At 40.4% G+C, this 21,046-nt stretch overlaps 1 protein-coding gene across 2 annotated transcripts in view; it reads left to right on the forward strand.

Annotated features, from left to right (window-relative positions):
* osbpl8 (oxysterol binding protein-like 8) overlaps positions 1–21,046 on the forward strand; it is a 67,175-nt gene that overhangs the window by 34,188 nt on the left and 11,941 nt on the right. Inside the window, exons 3-6 of one of the 2 annotated variants that reach the window (XM_030770383.1) lie at positions 644–680; positions 2,381–2,524; positions 17,629–17,699; positions 20,371–20,451. In XM_030770383.1, the coding sequence (XP_030626243.1) occupies positions 644–680; positions 2,381–2,524; positions 17,629–17,699; positions 20,371–20,451 (333 nt within the window). Of the gene's footprint in view, positions 1–643; positions 681–2,380; positions 2,525–10,715; positions 10,861–17,628; positions 17,700–20,370; positions 20,452–21,046 lie in introns of those variants that run through there. The other variant, XM_030770391.1, reaches the window with a different exon arrangement.

Raw genomic sequence — 21,046 nt, forward strand, 5'->3', positions numbered from 1 at the left:
AGCTTTATTAATCAAACAATAACCTAGGCGACCTCTCTGTAATCAGCTAGCCGTTTTGTTATTCAAAGAAGTGGTCTGCGTTAGGAATGGGGTTGTTCTTATAGAGAGATGGCCAACGGCCTTGATTTCTATTTTTTTTCCCACTGTGATTGGCAGACATGAGGGCAAGTCAAAAGCTTTGGGATGGCACTCTCTCACATCCATCCACTCACAAGACTAAGTGATAACTGCACTTCACCTTGCTTCATCCCTAGCTCTTCAGTAATCTGTTAATCTGCCCAGGGTGTAATGTGTCTCTATGTTGACCAGTCATGTCAAGTCACAAGTCAGTTTCCTGTCCCATGCTTTGAATGGCTTTTTGTTTTTGTTCTTTCACTGACTTCTCAGCTTCCCCTGTTCCGTTGCTATTGTCACATTTTACCATGTCTGCTGTTTTAACTAACACATCTTTTCTTTTTTTGTCTTCTTGTTCCCCTTTCTTTTGTTTATTCAAATGCGCAAACCTCACCAACCACTGTGTGTGAACCAACTCGGCCTGGCTGGACCCTCTTCGTCTTGTCTATGACTGTGTGTGTCTGTGTGTGTGTGTCTGTGTGTATGTGTCTGTGTTTGTGCGGATATATGTCTCATCACTCACTCCCAGCATCATGCAGAGATTAGAGAGCACCCTGCCACATCAGGTAAGCCGCCGCCCTTTGCCCGCCCAGGGGAAGGGGTAGGGATCGCTGGTGAGGGTCAGTGGGAACGGGGAGGACTGAGATGGGGGTGGTGATGGTTATTTTGGTAACTAAAACCATCTAACACTAAACCACTGTATGTTTTTTTTTCTTCTTTTTGGCATGTGGGGGTTAAAGGTGGTGGATATTAATGAAGAGCAGTTCCTGACTTTATGCTCTTATTTACGTTATTGCTGCCTGTGATATTGGTTAAGGATGTCCTGTTAGTAAACTTTAATACAACCGGCATTGCTTCATCTGGGAATTAATGAAACGTTGTGTCTCATGTACAGTGTATTACACAATATGAAACAGACGAGAGAGAAATCAAAGCCACAGAGAAACACTGATAGTTGGTCAAGATGAGTTTCAAAACAGGGGTATCGTTCTACAGTCCTGTCCTCTTCCTCGTCTAGCTGATGGGTCAGACTGTGACAATACATGTTAGATAATGGTTGAAGTCCCTCAACTTTTTCATGTGTGTTCCATTAGAGAAGTACAACATCAGTTAAATTATACTAAGCAAACTGAGATCAAATTTGACATGAATGATAAATGGGTATGCCTGAAGTCAGCATTACCTTTGAGTTTTATGACTGTATTGGCCTTCAGTGTCATCTGTTGTGTATTGGGTTAAAAATGAGCTAATTAAATCTGTATGACTTGTCCCATGCGTATTGATATATCTGTAAACTCTGTTTATCATTGGATGATTGAGAATAGGACCACTCATCCCCACCAATCAGAGGAATCCATGTCAGTTAAATCTAAAACAAGAAATTCAGTGTTACACCATGAGGTCAGCATTACAAGATATGTGAACTCACACAGAGGGGCCATTCAAATCATGAAACATCCTGTTTTGTGTGTGTGCGTGTGTGTGTGTTTGTGTGTGTGTATGTTATAAAGAAGGGCGTGTTGTAGTGGTTGAGTTTGCTAGTATGAGTCATCTCTGTTGTTTCACTGCAGTAGCATTACAGAAAACTGTATTAATCATCATTTTAAGAAACATATTCAGCCTCATGAAAATGAGCCTGTTAATTTTTTAAATTGCTGTAAATGTGTTACACTCATAATTAGCTCATTATTAATCTGGTCATCCATTGACACTAAGACCCTCAGAGTGTTTATGACAAAAATCTGCATAAAATCTCAGATTTCATTAAATCTTGGCTTGCATGAGTAATGGCCTTTAAAGATTGCAGTTAATAAATTACTGCTTCTTATTTTTATTAATTTTGTTAGTGTTTTCTGATTCTTGTTTTTGAATTGAGCAGAAATGTATATGTATAACACCCCTCTTTCCTTATACACACACACACACACACGGATTTCAGCTGGTCTGAGGTGTATGCAGACATATTGAGAGAGGAGAATATCAGTTACTATCACTATTCTTAGTTGTTTTATCAGGTAATTCTTATGGCATGACTACAGAGAAAAGCACTGTCAATACAGTGAAAACCTCCTACAAACTGTATAATTCCATCACTAGGGGGCGCTCTGAGCACAACTAAAAACAACATACTTGTGGCTCCAACGGTGTCATGAGACATATTCCTCTGAAAAGCTGCATATGTTTTCTCTGAGCGGAATCTGCTTAATCATGTTGAATTATCCATTTTGAAAATGAAATTCTGTCTTCCTTCTCTCTTGCCGTACAGCGGCCTTAATGCCAGGTGATGAGGCGGTGCTCTTGACCCCTGGGAGGATGAGTCAGCGCCAGGGCAAGGAGGCCGGGCTGCACACGCCCAGCAGAGACCTGCTCACAAGCCCCTCCCTTAGCCCAGGGATCAGCTACAGCCACGGTAAGACTTTTTTTTTTTTTTTAACCTGCGGTTATTGCTTTGTCCTTTATTTTTCACTCATGTCACCAGTGCTTATGTTAAATATGGGCGTAAAGAAACTTCAGCCCATTCTTCTCACTGCTGTTTTGGCCTTTGGATTTTTGGAGTGGTATCAGTGGAACGTTGCTGTTCACTCCCAAATAAATGTTGATTTTGACTCTGGATTTTTGTGTTGACTTTCTGGAACCATCACTTGACTGCTAAGTTAGCATCTGTCTGCGTAGGCAGTTGTGTTTTAATACTGCAGGTATTTTTCCGAGGATGGGGTAGACTTTCGTCTAAGGGGATCTGCCTTACCCAACTTTTGGACATTACTGATACACTGTTCAACATTTGACCAGTTGAAGGACCAGCCTTATGTATTTCAGTCACACAGGCTACATGTCCTCTCACAGGTTGTATAGCTAATTTGGTTACCTCACTGGCTCAAGTCGGAAGCTAATTTATCAGGTTTAGAAGGAGCATGTTGGATACAATAAATTCTTTACAGACATTTGAGATTTATGGCAAGAGACAGGCTCTTATCTGAAGATACCCTTCTACTTTAGTGCTGGTACTGTGTGATTGCATTGCAAGTCTGTGTTTAATTAATCATTTCAGAGGTCTGAGCATTCACCAGTAGGGAGAGCTAAATCCTTATGAACTGTGGGTGTGTGATACTGACCCCAAGAAAAATTCACTATGTAGTTTTAACAGAGATATTGGTGGTTAACTGCCAGTATACCACCCCCCTGTAGGGGTGTGTATGTGTGTTATTTATAATCATGTATTGAGATTGTTCAGATGTCTGTACATATTGGGAGTCCTCCTACACACTGGCTGTCACAGACATGACCATCCACTCACCATTCAGCCAGGATGACTGGTTTAGTTTATTCTAATAGCCTAAAACTGATTTTGTTTATTCTAATAGCCTAAAACTACTGATCTAGAAATAGCTGCAGCTCTTCTCATTAAGCTGAAAGTTCAAACTGGACTGTGAGGAGCTGATTTCTAATCAATATTAAAAACAACTGTCTGTGTGTTCTGTGAAGAGGATGGTAAGGAGTGAGTTGGCAGGAAACTGCAAATGAGAGTTCATGGTATATAGTACATGTTATATTTCCAAATAATCTTTGATCTTGTAATGTTACAGACTGATGTCTCACAACTGTCAATTGCTTATAGTCGTTCTCTTGCATGTAGATGTCAGTACCATTAGATGCTGCAAGGGAAACATGTCTTCCATTTAGTCAGTACCTTTAAACCACAGGGAAACTGTAGACAGCTGTAGAGCTTACCACATTTCCGTGTTTGAGAGCACTGTGTTAATGCATGGCCTACTTTTAGACACAACCTTGCTATCTCATTTCCTGCAAACAGTATGTAGACCCAACATGGGTTAATGCCTCTGTGCCAGTGGCTCTGAATAAGGTCTCCATGGTAACAAGCAGTCCCTGAAACACTACCCCACTAATATTGAAAATCTTTTTTTTTTTTTCTCTCTCTTTTTTAAAAAAAACACATTTTTTTTTTTTAAAAAAAAAACCCTACATAAGATCAGGTCACTGTTCTCAAGTGTGTGATCCTGGGCTGATGGAGCTGTTATTTTTGATGGAAATTTTTTTTTTTTTTTCATTAGAGAAGCTTTCAAAGAGAGAATTCAGATGCCTTGCTTTTAGATTAGACTCCCTCAGCCTGCTGTAACCCAAATGTCATTCAATTATTCACCACAGCCAGCAGTAACCTAAAGCCAAGACATTAGCACTTGACCAGATAGCCAGAAGCTTTCTCCCTTCCATAATGGGCCTGAAATAGCACCCTCATGTTGTGACCCCACATGTGAACCAAAACATTAATGCCAAATCTACTTTGGAGCAACTCTCACTTTAACCATCTGAGTCTCTTCGCCCCTCTTCAGCAGCCAGAAAGAAAAAGGGATGGATGGAGAGATTGAGAGTGAGAGCAGGTGGGACAAACCTGGATTTAGGCTTAGCCTTTGAGGATTACACCTCGTCTGATGGGGTTAGCATGGACAACATGTGTTTCCACCAATCACCAGTTGAGCTACCTGCTGTTAACCAATGAGGACTGTGCAGCATTGTGAAGAGGAGACTATGTGTCTTTGTGTGCATGTACCCAACTTGCTTCAGTGGTGTGGACGTAATGGAGGATCCACTGGCCGAAAGGCCTGGGTAGTGTTTGGATGTCCATGAGAAGGGAGAGCAGGGCTGGACTTAACACCTGTGTGGGGGTGTGAGTGTGTGCATGTTTGGAGGGTTGCCTCTGAAGGGCCGGGTTTGACTGATTGACGGTGTCCTGTTGTCTTGGTCCACGCCTTACTTCAAGCAAGGCAAGTAATGTAGCTGTGTAGTGAACGTCTTATCAAGGGTATTTAATCTTCATGGTGATTGCAGCAGATTGAAAGCCATTTTAGATCAATCAAACCAGTCCTAACCAAAGTAGGAGTAACCCTGTGATGCTGCTTGCGCTGACCATGTATCTAACTTTTATACCACGGCCAAGGAAGGTACTCATTTCTGGCAGGTGTCTGTTAAAATCATATGTGGGGAAATCTAAAAAAAAAATCTGGTTAAAAGTTCAAACAGTAAAAGTTCAATCAAACATTAAAAGGCCTGTACCCCCCCCCCCCCAAAAAAGGCATGTATCCATAATAACATCAATAAATAACAGTCACAGCTGTTTCCTATGGGTTTATGCTATGTTGTATCACCTTAACGAAATGAACAAAAAGTGAATTTTCACGTGGGTTTTCACATTTAGAAAAAAAAAAATAATAATTTAAATTTTCTACTTTAATTGAGCAGTGTGTTTTAGCTAAGGGCACAATGGACAGGACTAGAAAGTTATTGACATGACAACAGAGCATTTGTCTGATATGTTTATATTAATACCCTTAATTAGGAATGAGCAAAATTTATACAACGCCTCCATTTTTGAACTTTAATAAGTGGCCATGGTATAAGTAGGATGATGCCGTCCGAGGTGTCCCGATATAGGAAAATAAGGGACTCAGCTGAGGATAGTGGACTTTGTGTTGTGGTCTGCTCGTCTCTGCCTCATCCAGTATTTTCCCGTGTCAGGACATGTCGTCAGGCCTGTTTATAGAGGTAGAGCTGTCCACTGTATGTTGTAGCATAGTAGATACTTACTGGAAACAACACATGGTGAGAATAGAATGCAAGCTAACCTAATGCACCATCTTCTACACCAAATGAAGTATAAAAGACTGTTGACAGATGTTAAAAGCCTTAGCTGATAGTAGAAGTGGGGGAGAGTCAAGGCAAAAGGTGTTCCCAGGTCTTTGCTCAGAAAGCCTCTTTGTCAGAGAGCTAATCCGTGGCTCACAGGCATGTTACATAAGTCTTCCAGGAGCATCCAAAGGAAACCTGTTATTTGAGTGTGTTTTTAAGATATTGTTCAATAGTATTCTCAATAACATGACTGCTTATGAGGACAAATAGAAATTGACATCTGAGATCCATCAGGCTTCTTTTAATGGTGGAAAAGATCAGTGCAGGTCTCAATATGGGCTGCACTCTTTAGAGCAGTGGTCTCAGTTACTGAATAGGGTTGAAATATGTGAGGCATTAGCCTAGCAGTGTGGTGCTTTTGTTTTGGGCATTGAATGTAATGGCTAGTCGTAGGTTGGTTTTAAACTATACTTAAACATAAAGAGATGTCAAAGATTTAAACTCTCTAAAGACTTACCCTAGACATACCATAGTGTAAACTTCATTGATTATCCTTTTGAAATATTGAGATACTGTTACAAATACTGAAAAAGGTTTGACGGAGAACAACACGCCCAGTAAATTGCGAAAACTGTTTCTACCATTAGAGGCTGCCAGGGCAATGTGTCCTCCATGTAGTCAGAACTATTAAGCTACAGTGAAACTAGACAACTGTAGATCATACCACATTTCCATGTTTGAGCTACCAGGTTATATTAAATGTCTTCACACCCAATTAGTGAAAAGCAGAATTGGGTCCTTGTGTTTATTCACATGTATTGATATGGTACTTTTGCTTGTATGTGAGGTTCTTCAGACACCTCGTGTCTTTAGGAATCCCATCAACCGTCTCAGGTTTCTGGTAAAGAAGACATCTTTCCGACTAGCCTGCCACTAATGACTTTGTCAGATGGGGCATGTGGTATGTTCTGTTTGATACACAGACTACACTAGTACATGTGTGGGTGAACACATGCCCCATGCAAGCACATCCACACACACACACACACACACAGAGAGAGAGAGATAGGGAGGGAGGGAGAAATCATCCAGAATTCAGTCACTCACACTGGCGTACTGCAGTTGTCACTTAGGGCACTCTATAGCATAAAGTAAACAGTTCTTTCAAAGACACACACACGCACACACACTCACACACATACAGAAAGACAGGTCATTCAAAATTCAGTCACTCACTCTGGAGTACTGTAGCTGTCACTCAGAGCACTCCATAACGCAGAATAAATAGCTCTCTCAAATACAGACACAGACAGACACACACACACACACACACACACACACACACACACACACACACGCAAACGCAAACGCACACGCACACACAAACACACACACACACACATAGATAAATGGTAAATCTGCATCATGCAAATGAACTACAAGCTCTTGTGAGTATTTCCATTCTTAGGTTTTAGAATGTCAGGTGTTTGTAGGGGCTATTGAATCATACAGTTCGATGAACAGATTACTGGTTCTGATTGCTACTACTATTCTTGTTTTAATCAAAAATTCAGAAATAATTGGATAGAATTAAATGGATAGAATTAAATGTTCCCTGAAGTTGTTTTTTTCTAGCCTGAAATTGTTCCATTTGCGGGCTGTAATGGATGGGAACCAGTTACTTTGTCGAGTGTTGCTGAAAGCATACATAAAAAAGGGCAGCACAAAGTAGAGCTCTCTGAACAAGAGCATAAAAGACCTTCCATATGTGACTTTTTAAAATCGAAACACTTCAAATGTGTCTCTCAAAAAACAATAGTGTGCTTTTTATAGCATTGTATGCCTGGTGAGACTCAACCATTCATGCGAGGATAAGACTGTTTTTGCTCTGTGTGTCTGAGGGTCAGTGTTAAGTGACCATTGGTCCTCCAATCAGATTGTCAAGATCGACCCTTCCTAACACCCTCGCTTTACACAAGGGGATTAAAGAGACCAGACTGGCTAGCCCTTGAAGAAAAACAGTGTTATATCATCAGAGTGCCTCTTACATCCTCTGGACCAGCTCTGTCTTTGGGCAAGCTCTGAATCCTGACAACAATTTTTACATATGGCCTGTTAAGGGTGATGTGAAATTTCTGTATAAGAAATCAGTGTGAAGGAAACCACTAATTGTGGGTTTATTAAAATTACCATGTGAATATCTCGCTTGAATACTTATTCCTCCTAAGGCTACTGTGCAGAATGGTATGAATGGTATGAATGGTATGAATGGTAGAATGGCTTGGAGTAAAACAAAGGAAGGCAGAGGCCAGATGTGTTTTGCATGGTCATTACAGCGAATATATTGGTGTTGGTTTTAGGTATTTAATCAAGAACAGTTTTTGTAAATCAAAGTATTTCAGTATTTTGACAGGATACCTCGTGAAGTTTACGCATGGAGGCTTTGGAGAGTTAAAATCTTTGACATCTCTTTATGGCTAAGTGTAATTCATAATCAGTCTATGACTGGCCAGTATGTTCAACTTGCTCAGCTTTGCTCAAGGGCTCACTTGCAGCAGCCAGTGGAAAGCCAGAGGAATTAGAACCAGCAGCAGTGATTACTTAGTCAACATCCTTATATGCCCTGCTTGGGATTTGAATCAGAAATCCCATTACAATTACACTACTTACCTGCAAACTAGAGCTGCCAAGTGCTGCTATTTACCCTGAAAATTTATTGGTTGGTTGTCAGCAATTTGTGACTGTGTAGAGAGTCTGTTCACCTGGTTCTTTACTGAGTCTTAATCCCCTGAGTCATAGTTATTTCAGAGCCTTTTTGTGGATGCCCTCTGGCTTCTTTAAGATTGAATTTTGGTCACGAGTGTTTGTTTCTATGCCTTTAATGACTTGGACCACATCAGTTATGGATCAGGAGAGTGAGAAAAGAGATTGCGTGACAGGAAGGTCTCCACTGTACATCCCTCTGGAGACTAGTTACAGGTCTGAGAATTGCATCTCTGTTAATTGTAGACCTGGGGTTTTGGGTCATTAAAAAATGCATTAAGTGAGTCATAGTTCTGCGTCATAGTTAAATTAGAGCCCTAGCTTTAATTTCCTCTCTTTTCTGATTAATGAGTGCAAGGTTCTAATTTGTGCATACAAGAGAACACCTTAATTTCTTATGTTAATTTGACCAAATTTAAATTGTAAGATTCTACAGATGAGTCGGTGAGGTGATTTTTATGTATTTATTTACTTACTTTGCTTAGACACTTTTCATCTTGATGCTCAGTTTGGCTGCTTCTCTCCCCCCTCTCAAAACTTCACTTGCAAGGATCTACTACCAGGGAAAGGGAAAGTATCTGTGGTTTCGACTAGTCTCTCAATCTCATTAATTTGTTGGTGTTGAAATAGATCTCACTGTTGTTATTTTAATACAGCTTGATGGGATCTTTCCAGCCACAGTACATAGAGCAGATATCTTGTTTCTGCAGTAAAAACAGCCTGTAGTAATCTTGCATGGCTTACCACAACTTTTCCTTGAGAGATGAATAGGGGTCTATAGGAGGAAATGAGGGAGTATTTTAGCTCAAGCTGATCTTGGGTCTCTGAGCTCCTGTCTGATCCTGCGGGATCAGTCTTCCTATCTGGAACACTAAAGGATGTTGCTAAGCAGTCTAAGCAATGTAGGATTGTGTGTGCTATGCATTAGAAAGAGATTCTCTGCTGTCGTCATCTGCCGTTTGTAAATTCACAGATAGAAGATTGAATATTGTAGAATTCTTCTCTGCATTCGTGTCATTTGGTTTACACAAACTGGCAATCAGAGAAAACAAATGCAGTTTGATCCCCAAACATGTAACCTTTTTTTTTTTTTTTTTACTTTACTTTATTGCTATTTTATTTTATTTGCTAATCTAATCTTACCTATTCATGTCTTTTTGATAGAACTGAGTACGGGACTTGCTAACATAATCTCGTTGTACTTGTGTAGTGAAAATTGTACTTGGGCAATGACAATTAAAGATATCCTATTATATTCTATTCCATTCCATGTTGACAGAGCAGTTTACCTGAGCAGCAGTTTGATCTGTTTACTCAGGTTTATCTGTCAGTGATGTGTTGTGTTTGTCATAGCATAGGCTTAATTTGTAGAAGGTTATGAATTTCATGCAACAGTTTTGACGAGTAGATGGAAGGCTTTTCTAGAATTCAAGTTGCGTCCTCCCCCTGAGAAAAGAGAAGAATATGAGTGGACGGAAAGGTGCTCTGAAATTGGACTGTCTCTACACCTGGCTTGAGATGATGATTGGGTAGAAAATTTTTTATCAAAGGCTTGCTCTTTTCTAATCTCACCAGCTGTGTCAGTGGAGGCTTATCCAGAAATGAGGAATCTCTATGTTTCTGTGTGTGTGTGTGTGTGTGTGTGTATGAGACTCAGTGTGAGAATCTCATAAATCAAGCTGAAAAATTAGATTAATGAAGCAAATACAATAACAGAAAAGCATATCAAGCAAGATCCTGCAACAGGTTGATATAGAGAAAGAAAGAGCAATAACATGGACCTTTCCGTCAGCCTCACACTGAACGATAGAAAACCGAGGAAAGTGACACGTACACCTGGTATTAACCGTCCTTTCCTTCTGTTTCTCACTCACACGCTCTTTCTCATGCGCACACAAACACCCACCAAAACATGAGGGAGGGAGCAGGAGTGAGTGAGCGAGCGAGCGAGTGAGAAAGAGAGCGAGAGAGCGAGAGAGAGAGAGAGAGAGAGAGAGCGCAAGTGTGAGTGTGTGTGTATGCTGCTCTGCTTTAGTGCAGGCTAGACTGTGTTAGATGTCTGTGCTCCGTAGCTGCTTCCGTGTCTGAGACTGAGGCAGGCGGATAGACGGGCAGACCCGGGCTTTGGTCTGCTTCACCAGTGGCTATTCCCCTCACCCCCTTGTAGGGTGAGCCCTGCCCTCATTGTCCCCATGATGAAAGAAGAGGGGATACTGTGCCGCCGCCGCTTCTCCACGTGCGGCGGGACCACTACGGTCCACCCACCACGCCCCGACGGACGCAAGCTCATCCGCAATGCCTCCTTTGGGGGCTACAATGAGCTCTCCCCAATTCTGCCAGGTGGGTCCTACCTTTGTAATGCTGACAGATCCTCTCATGTGTCATGAGAGACTTCCCAACTGGATTTCACTGTTAAATTCGTAGTGATGTGTGTAGTTGAAGTTACTTGTGTTAGACATGTGAAGAGGTGCTAGTGTATCTTAAAGTGGTCAAACTTTCTTATTTGTAAGCTGTTTGAGGAGGGGTTTTTTGGGATATTTTTGCAAAGTTTCTATATTTTTGACTGATGTTTTATCCCTGAAATAGTATCTTAAGTTTTCACCTCCCGGACAGCTGACAGTGTGGATTATTATTGCTCTGTTCTGAAAAGATGTTATCCCACACGTCCACCTCTCAGGTATTCCTGATTTTAAAGGCTGATGTGACCTTTTCCAAGAGCTTGTTTATCATGTCAATTATTGGATCCACTTTGGAGATGTATTTTTTGTCTCCATGTAAAAAGAGCTCCTTAGTGAGAATCTCCAGTGCTGTACTATTCTGAAAGGCTTTGTTGGACGTTTGAATGTTGTAGATGAATGGTTTGTGGTTAAATAATGTGATAACAGTATTCTGTTTCTTGTCCTTGCTCATTTTCCAAGGACTCGTGAGAAAGTTTTTCAACTCTACTGAGGTCTAACGTTGCTTTTGTGTGGTGTCTTTTTTACACAGAACTGAGCTTTTCATATCCAACGCAAAACTCAATGGACCTCTCTAATGGCGTCTGACTCATCTTCTTTCAATTGTTAGCTGTGTGCTTTAGAATCACTCAGTTCTGTCTAGTAGAAACAGTTAAAAACAAAAAAACCTTCTTTGCTAAGATGATCTGGCATTGAATTTGATCTCTGGTGACGTCAGGGAACATCTGCATCCTTTGCCAAGGTTACTTTTTTTTTTTTTTGTGATACATTCTTTCGGCATGCTGAGACACTTCACGTCTTAGATATTGTCAAGTTCTACCAAACCTGGTTAACTTGGTTAAATGGTGCTCAAGCTTTTGACAAGTCAGGCTGACTGTAGACCAAACATGTGAAATAACTGGGCAAACATGAGGGCCAGGACTGAGAAAGTAATGTTTTTTAATCTCAAGAGCTGCGTCGCCGGTGCTTCTCCTTGCTTCAGAAATGTCTTCTCCTATATAGAGTTGTCTTACGTCGAACTTAACCGCATGGGCTAAGATGTGCACTTTAGTGAATATTAGTGCAGCTACATTTGAAGGAAAACGGCATCCTATTATGTCTCAATGGCAAAACGAGTTGCTGTGGTGCCCAATCTGCTCTGTCCTTGGATATGTATTCTCCTACTATGAAAGACACTTAACATATTCAGAACAAACTGTTCCTGGGTCAGAGAGCTCCTCCGCTCAGGTTTACCCAGAGTGTCTCTCTCCGGTTGTCAGTTTAAGTCCCGCTGTTCTCGCTGTTTGACAGGGCAGATCAACCCAAGCAACGGGTTATAAATAGACAAAGTGCACAAAACGGAGACATGATTTTACCATTTTAAGAGCTCTCTCCTGGCCTGTTGTTCATGTGTAAATTCAACTCTTATGCTGCTATGTGTGCACACATACATACTTCAGTTTTCAGCACCCAGGGTTCATACTGATTTTAATGGGATTCATATATTTATGAGTGCTCCCTTTTGATTTGGTTTTTATTTGCTCATAGTTGTCTTTGGATTCTAGCAAATGTTCTTTCTGCACTCTTATGGCTCTTCCTGAGAAGCAAGGAGGGGAAATAACTTTTGTGGATTGGTTGGGATTGAAATGCAGTTGGGACCATGACCTGACAGAGAACTAGTCTTCATGAGGTGGCAGGTAAACAACCAACTGCTGCTGGCCACTAAAAGCTTATCTGCTCTCTCTCTGGTCCTTGAGGCCAGCAGTCCTTCATGCAGTTGTGCCCAGAGCAGCAGTGCAGTACTCCAGGGCACTGTGTATGTAATTTCAGTCTGTAAGGTTATGTTGCTTTATCCAAGGACGCTGCAGAGATATGGAAATGAAGTGAGGTGCCTCTCCTCCTCTCTCCCCTTCAGACTTTAAACACATACATACACTCACACACATTAGACTGGAGATGTTCTCTTTGCAAAGGGATTTATTTACCTCAATACATGGTGCTCCAAAGGCACTAAGGTGCTTATCTAGAACATAGTGAACAACAAACAACATGTTTATGTTTTTATTGTTACCTGAGTAGAGTACATTTGCGTAGTCTGTCTGTCCTCTATCATAGAATTGCTGTTTTGCCTCACTGAGGTGATTAGGACATGATGAGGATGAGTGGAATCACTGTAGCTGAATGAAAGTTATATTATTCTGTGATTCTCCCTTTTGACTGACACATTTTCAGCCAGTCACGGGAGGGCCTCTGATGCCCCTGTCCGGTCCATCCCTTTTGTCCGTTTACCGATCTTTGATGCCCTTTGTCCTGAAATTCTGTGTTGTGCTTGCATTCATTGCCGTACCTTTGCAGGTTCCTCGTAGCTGGCCATCCATCCTCCTGCATTAGTTCAAAAATACACAAATGTTTTTGCTGATTGGAGTGAACACTTCCCCCTGTCTCTTTTGTATGGTCATTTCGGTGATTTTCATGTCCATGCTCTATGAAAGACCAGTGAATGAAACATTTTAATTTAAATTAATTTAATTTAACTGGAATTTGGTGCTTCTGATATCAAAACCCCCTGTTTGTCAGTAATATTGATTACTTGTTTGCTCTGTTTGTTTTCATGTAGTGGTGTCATAGTTTTGCAGTGCCATTTTGCATCATAAATCACTGAGGACAGTGTGTGTGTGTGTGTGTGTGTGTGTGTGTGTGTGTGTGTGTGTGTGTGTGAGAGAGAGAGAGAGAGTGTGCACTCGTTGACTAATTAACAATCAGAAAACTAACCCTAGCACATTGATCAGCTGGGATCAGTAAATGGTCTTCACTATCAGTTTTGTCAGATATTTACATTTGGTCCACACCATGACACGCACACACACACACACACACACACACACACACACATCCACAACACATAGATATTAATCATTATATACACAGCCACATCTTGGACTTGCCCACTCATCAGCCCTGACATTTCAATAAACTGCTGTACAGATGGGTCTCTCTCTCCTTTTGATTCAGTTGTACCGAAGTTATGCTGTAAAATATTGTGAATGGCTTTGCTTAAAGGTGATTACGGCAAAAAAATTCCACGTGAGGGAACCGCAGTTGACATAATGAACATAACAATGCAAAGAATTTATTGGGCTGAACTGTCATCAAATACTGTTGCTACTTGGTTTGACCATTTTCTCCCATCTATACCACTGATTACACTAAATTATACAATCCACTGTTGTCTTTAAATTTCTTTTCCATTATGTGAATGTCTTAATGGGAGTGAGATTTCTTTCCTCCACTTCTCTGTCCTTTTTTCTGTTGACCTGACCCGTCCCACAATACCCTCTTCACTTCTCCTGTTCTCTCACTTTCTATACATGTCCAGATTAGTCAACAGTGTGCTGCATAACACTGTGCCCTAACACTCTATATTCCGTTTATAACTGAATTGTTCCTTTGTGTGTTTATCTGTTGGTCTTCCTGTGCTCTACACTCGTACCATTTTCATTTTGCCAACACCGGTGCAACGTTTAACCTGTGATAAAGCAGCAACATATCATGTGGCCTTGTCAGAAAGGCAAATATCTGCAGATATTATTTGTTCTGGAATTAAGCTATATTATACTAACAAAGACATTCTGCAGAAGTATGCCAGCAGAGTCACTGTGACCTTTTACTCACCAATGATTAAAACCAAATGGATACAGAGGATCTAATGATGTTTTTTATTATGATGTTCAGAATAAAACACTAAAAACACAAATAATGGTTTAAAAAAAAAAAAAAAAAGAGAAAACTACAACCAAAAAAAATCACGGCTAAAATGCTGGAGAGTAAATCAGATTAAGAATGGCTCTGAATGAATCTCTTAATGGAGGTGCTGTGGTCAGCACCGCTGGCTTTGCCCTCGTTAAGTCTCCTCTCATTTTAATCTGACTATCACATGCTGCTCCAGCCTCAAGCCTGCTGGCACACCCTTATACACACCCACCTTTAACAGCACACACACACTCGTTTGGCACTGTGGAATGGAGATCTGTTGGTTTGGACGAGAAGCTCCATTGCGCACGTCACTGTGTATTTAAGAAAGTGTTTATGATTGAGGTTACACTGCTTAGTTTAAGGTTGTCAGAATTTGTCAAAAGTAGCTTACATGCCTCAAGTTGAAAACATGCTCCTAAATCAAACAGTATGAAGACTTGTCCATGTCCACAACATTAAAGTCTTAAACATCTCACTTGTTTCAATTCTCTTACAGTGCAGTGTTTACAAGGGGACGTCATGGTGTGATTGACAATAAAGTTGAGCTCAGCTGCTAAATTCACGTATTTTTGTTAGGTTAAGAGTGACTCGGGGTCACTTTGACATAGGTGTTTTGTTAAAATGCTTCATTTGTTTCCCACTTGAGAGGCAGAGGTAAAAGAGAGAGCCAACAAATGATGAGACAGGCTGATTGAAATTCTTATGTTGTAGATTTATGTGGCGTCAATTTGGGCTGATTTGAGGGTTATGCAAATATTCTCATTAGCATAAAAAAAGGCTTACTCACTGTTATCTGGGGCATTCAAGCATGATGTGTTACCTTTGATGAGCACATTGCAGGGAAAGCGTTTTGAGGCAGTTTTTATTAACATGGTCCTTGGAGCAGGAAGTTGTTGGTTAGGTAGCAGTGAATAGGTTTTGATTTCAGAAGTGCTCTTGTGGCAGGGTAGCTGTGTTGTCATCAGTGCTCATTTGATGAAGACTTTGAGGCAGTGAAGAGGGAATAAGTGTGAGTCAGGACTGATGCTGGATCAATTTACTTTGTGTGTGTGTGTGTGTGCGCGCGCGTGCGTATGTGTGTGTGTGTGTGTGTGTGTGTTCGTGTGTGTTCATTACTAGATGCACTGAATGGGAGATGTGCTTAGTGGAAAAAATGGAGATGAGGTGGTGAAGTGGACTGTGTTATGCTTATGGAGTGGTCTTTAAAAGCCTGCTGCTCTCTGTCTCTCAGAATGAGACCAGCCGTGGAAATATGAAGCAGAATACAATGAGCTATGTGTGTTCATCAGCATTAAAAGACTGAAATCTGCATTTAGAGTACTGTATTACAATAGGCTTGTTATTGTATTGGGCCTCAACTGAAGGGGCTTGAGTTCTTCTTGTAGTGCGTGTGTTGTGTGTGGTGTGTGTGTATGTACCTCTACAGCCCTTCTTAAAATACTATTATACATGTATTAGAATATGTCAGCTGAGATATTGGATGATTCTTTAAGAAGGTCCAATAATCCACTTTAAGCCTCCTTATTGCTCTGTGTCCATACATTATGGTTTATCTCCGCTTTCATTGCCAAGTGACTCATTTCTCAAACCTAAGATTTTGCTTATCTTTATGCACTTTTTTGAATTGATTGACATTTCAAACTTAAAACTTAACTTTTCCTCTTATTTCACTGCAACAGCAACTTGGAATTGCTTGTGCTGACAGGCTGAGTGATTATGAGGGTTGTAATGTATCATTTCAAGGTTCTAAACTGCAATAAAAAGTGTGAATGAAACAAGATTAAACCTGCGCTTTCAAGCTTCCAGCTATGAATTATGTTCTACAGTCTTGCAGTCAATCTTAAAAAGCTTCACCACCAGCTTATGGGTGGATTTTCACTGCCAGAGGGTTTGGAATACAACCTACATCTGTTACTGAGCAATCTTCTTTTCTGCCAATTAAGACATGCAAAATGAATCCATCACTGAGGAAATTATAAAAGCTTTCTGTTTCTTTTGAGTTGTATATGAGCATCAAGTCTGGACAGTATGTAAAAGCATAACATGTCAGAAGGCTGTGTTATTAAACTGATGACTAATAAGACACACACACACACACACACACACAGATATTCATGTAGTTTTTTGTAAAACTACTGCAGTTCTTTGTTAAAACTACTGCAGTTCTTTTGTTATATTGAAACCTGAAACATTGTGAACATAGGAGGACAAATGTTACATTGCTTTGCATCCTATGAACCACTGAAGAGCTGAAAACATCATCATCATCATGCAGTTTATCTTAAAATCTGGACGTAAACAACAGCGATAATGCCTCGGTCTCTTTAAATGAAAACGATCTTTAAATGGAACTGAAAGTTCTCATAGATTGCAAACTCTCACATTCATGTAAGCCTTTGGACTCTGACTATGAGACATACTTGAGCGACACTTGAAAACTCAATGAGCAGTATGCCTTAGTATAGAACCTCATTGCAGTTAGCTGTGCTTTGCGGCGTATTGGAATAGTGAAATACGTAAAGACAACAGTGCAGTCAGAGTGTGCACTTCCCTCTGCTCCCCACTGCAGGACTGTGACAGGTAAAGCTCTGACATATTCCCATAGCCAGAGCGGAAACCTCTCCGTGCCCGAATCTGACTCAGAGAAGTGATATCTGCCGCAGTGACTGGGCAGGCTCAGAGCGTGCAGTCCTGTGGTTACATAAGGCATTCAGTTACAATCTGCTGTGTCCACCCTCGGTACTGGCTACAAATGGGGTGATATCTGAGCGTCTGTACAGAATGAAATTTCACATTTCCGCTACTTCAGTTGACATTTCATGCCTAATAAAGACAGCATTTGTTCAAATATGCATTTCCTCCAGCTGTCTGCAGTAGTGAATGGTTCTTTTGTATTAATGTGTGTTCTCTGTTTCCACAGGTTTCGATCGGGGAAAAGATGAAATCTTGCCTCTCAAAGAGGATTCCTCACATTCCATATCAAAAAGCAAGGTATGACTTTGAAAGACCTCTCTCTTCTCTCATCCCCCTCTCTCTTTCTCTCTGTATCCAGAGGCTGTTTGTATCTCTGTGTTTCTCTGGACAGACACAGATCAATGCTGTTTGAATTTATATCTCTACCCCATGGCCCAGCCTTTCCAGCCATTAAAGATTCACCCTCTCATTAAATATATATATAGGCTGGCTGAGGGGCGCAGTGAGGGAGAGGGAATGAGACTTAGAGAGATGGTATGTGAATCTCACTTCTGAGAGAAGCTCTCCCCTCTCCTCTGAAGCCAGCAGATCAGTCTTTGATACGAATAGAGAATAAAAGAGGGTCTGAATAAGTTTGACTGCTGTAGACCAGAACTTTATTAGCCTCTACTGATCGTCGGCGGATCACGTGAGCATCAGCGCGGCAAACAATTGAATCTCGAGTGAGATGAAAAGAGAGGGATCTGCTGGGACAGCACTTCCAGACTGAGCATCAGGATTAGACTGTCTGACACCCCCACCCACCACCACCTTGCGTCATTCCCCTGTGACGTTCTCATGAACCAGACTACAGCGCTTTCAGAGGAATCTCATTTAAGCCTCATTAAGACTCATGTCATCAGCTAATGCACCACTGAGCTTTCAGAGATGCACTTCTCCACATTTCATACTTTTCAATCTGTAATGAGTGGTGAAATATTACATTGTAATAAAATGAAGTAGTTACTGTTTTGCTGCACAAGAACATTTCCATTTGCTCTAAGAAACTTTCCTCTAAGCAAACTAATTACTGAGAATTGATTAAACTGGAGTGCGCAGGTACTGCATCATACAAAAGAGAATATTTATAGCATTTATTCAAGGTGTCTTATTCTTATTTACAAACTGTGTTTTACTGCTTTTTTCGACACAGTGTGTCATTGATAACATATCTTTGTTTCAGACGGCATGTGCTTGTGTGCTCGTGTTTCGCCAGTAACTAGTGAGGATCTTAGCATAGCAAGCTGTTACCATAGCAAGCTGTTAGCATAGCAGCGTTCTCATTTATAACTCTGATTATTGCAGAGCGGAGCAGAGTAAGCCACATTTTGGTAATGAAGGGCTGACTGGCTTAAAGCATTTACTGTGTGTGGAGAGCTATCACAGCAATCAGCAGCCTTCTTCTCTCTCTGTTTGTCTGCAGGGCCAGTCAAACTGTCACACTTCAAACCTCACACTCCAGCATGGTGACAGCAAATTAGACTAGAAAAATAGCACCAAAGCAACAGTGAGAGCTATTTTTAGTCCTCTCTGACTTTTACTGGATATGCTTAAATCCTCTGAATGTCTCTCGACTGTTTGTTTACCGGTGTTGGGTCGTAGCTCAATTTAGTAACTCAAATCTCCGACATGTTTTCAGTAGCTAATTACGTCTTGTTATGCAGTAGTGTGGCTGAAGCTTCATGCAGATTTTTTTTTGTCAAAAAAACAAAAGGAAAATCGTATTTGCCTGTCAGTAAAATCTCAGCTATGTGATACTTCCTTGCTTATTTCATGGTATTTTTGTGCTTGATTATTCAGGGATGTCACCATACTAGAGTTTTGGTAGACAATACCATTACCAGTGAATCTTCCCCAATTTTCAGTTATTGATTTGATACCACTGCAAAAAAAAAAAAAATCCTCTCAGCATGCACTCCTTTATAGGAAAAAAATGAAATTAAAAATAAAAATTTTTTGGAACATTAACAAGTACAGCTTTAGAGTATCTCCTTCATTAGTCAAGCAAACAATACTGTGCTTCCATTCAGTAATATAATATAAAAGATACAACAACTAACAGTAACAGCAGTTTTAAAATTGTGCTATATATCCTTCAAATATGTAACCAACCATTGTTCAAGTAAACTAGTACTGTAATTCAGTAATATCAAAGTACAATCAGCTTTTCATTGTGCATCTTTAAAGTTGCAGTACCCTAGTCTTTCCTTAAAAAAATTAAGTAAACACACAGATCAAAGAGCACTGATCTTCAAGTCCAACATTGCCATATAGCATTCAAGTGAAAAAAGAAAGAAAGAAAGAAAACAAACAGACAAATCAAAAAAGGCATACTGACACTATACTGATTTCAGATTTAAGGAACTGCATGAATGTCCAACTGTACCGTTCTATTTTCTGAATTTTTGCATTGACTTGGTACTGATTCTTGGTATTGGTCCTTGAGAAATTCCTGCTCCGTATGTTCTTTAATGTATCTTTAGTTTGTATTATATCACATTCCAGATTTAGATATGATCGTCTTTAACCTGGTAGTTTTGATGCATTAAGCAGTTTATTTTTTTCAAAGTCACGTATTAAACCTAAAGTTCAGTAAAGTTAATTTTCACTCTGGCTTCTGTAACCACGTTGTTCACATGTATCAGTATGGATAAATGCTATGTGACTGTGTGATCTAAGTATGTTGTCAGTTGTTCTCAATTATATTGTGTGTCTTCAGGAACTAGCAATTACACACATTGTCAGTGTGGATAGAATAACAATAGAATCCCACTTAGCATCTGCATAAGCCACTTCAGTGTACTGCCAAATGAAATGGTTAAACACACCATTGTCATGAAACCAAATCTTTAGTGAAGCCAAATAAATCAAATGTGTTGATGTTGTTGCACAGTGATGATGTGTTCAAACTGTCTCTTTCCCTTTGCAGTCTGAGTCCAAACTCTACAATGGCTCAGATAAAGACATCTCAGCCTCTGGGAACAAGCTCACGAAGAAAGAGTCTCTTAAGGTACGGATCACATACAGTATCTGCACACCTGGCTCAGAAGTCAACCAAATCATTTAGATTTGTAACAATGCACATGTGAACACCTCACTTCAAAACTCAGCATTTAAAAAAAAGAAAAGAAAAAAGAGACATTTGCACTTATTGAAACCCCTACCTGTTGAGTATTACTGAAATATTGCTTTATGGATATTATACTTTATGCAATATTGCAGAATCTTTTCTGTATCTCTTTCCAAATTTCACATCTCTTTAGCACACTGTACTTGATGATATATCATCTAACTGACAATGTGTATAGGAATATGAATGATGTAGTATATTCACAGAAACTGTGAGGGGCATATAGTCTCACTGAAGCTTTCTAGTTCTCGTGATATGTCACCTTTTATCACGAGCACCATCTCACAGTCTGTCCATCTAGTTTTAACCTGCATTATACAGCCCCATACATTTTACACACCACCTTTTGTGCCGCATTCGTGAAAAAGGCCCACGTATTTTGTGTCTGAGAGTGTTAGGAGGGTTTGTGCAGAATTTTGTGGGGCATTCAGAAGTTCTGATTTCGGTCAGCGGCCCTGGAAGGCTGTATCCAGAT

This window comes from Chanos chanos, chromosome 1, assembly GCF_902362185.1.
Source record: "Chanos chanos chromosome 1, fChaCha1.1, whole genome shotgun sequence".
NCBI lineage: Eukaryota > Metazoa > Chordata > Actinopteri > Gonorynchiformes > Chanidae > Chanos > Chanos chanos.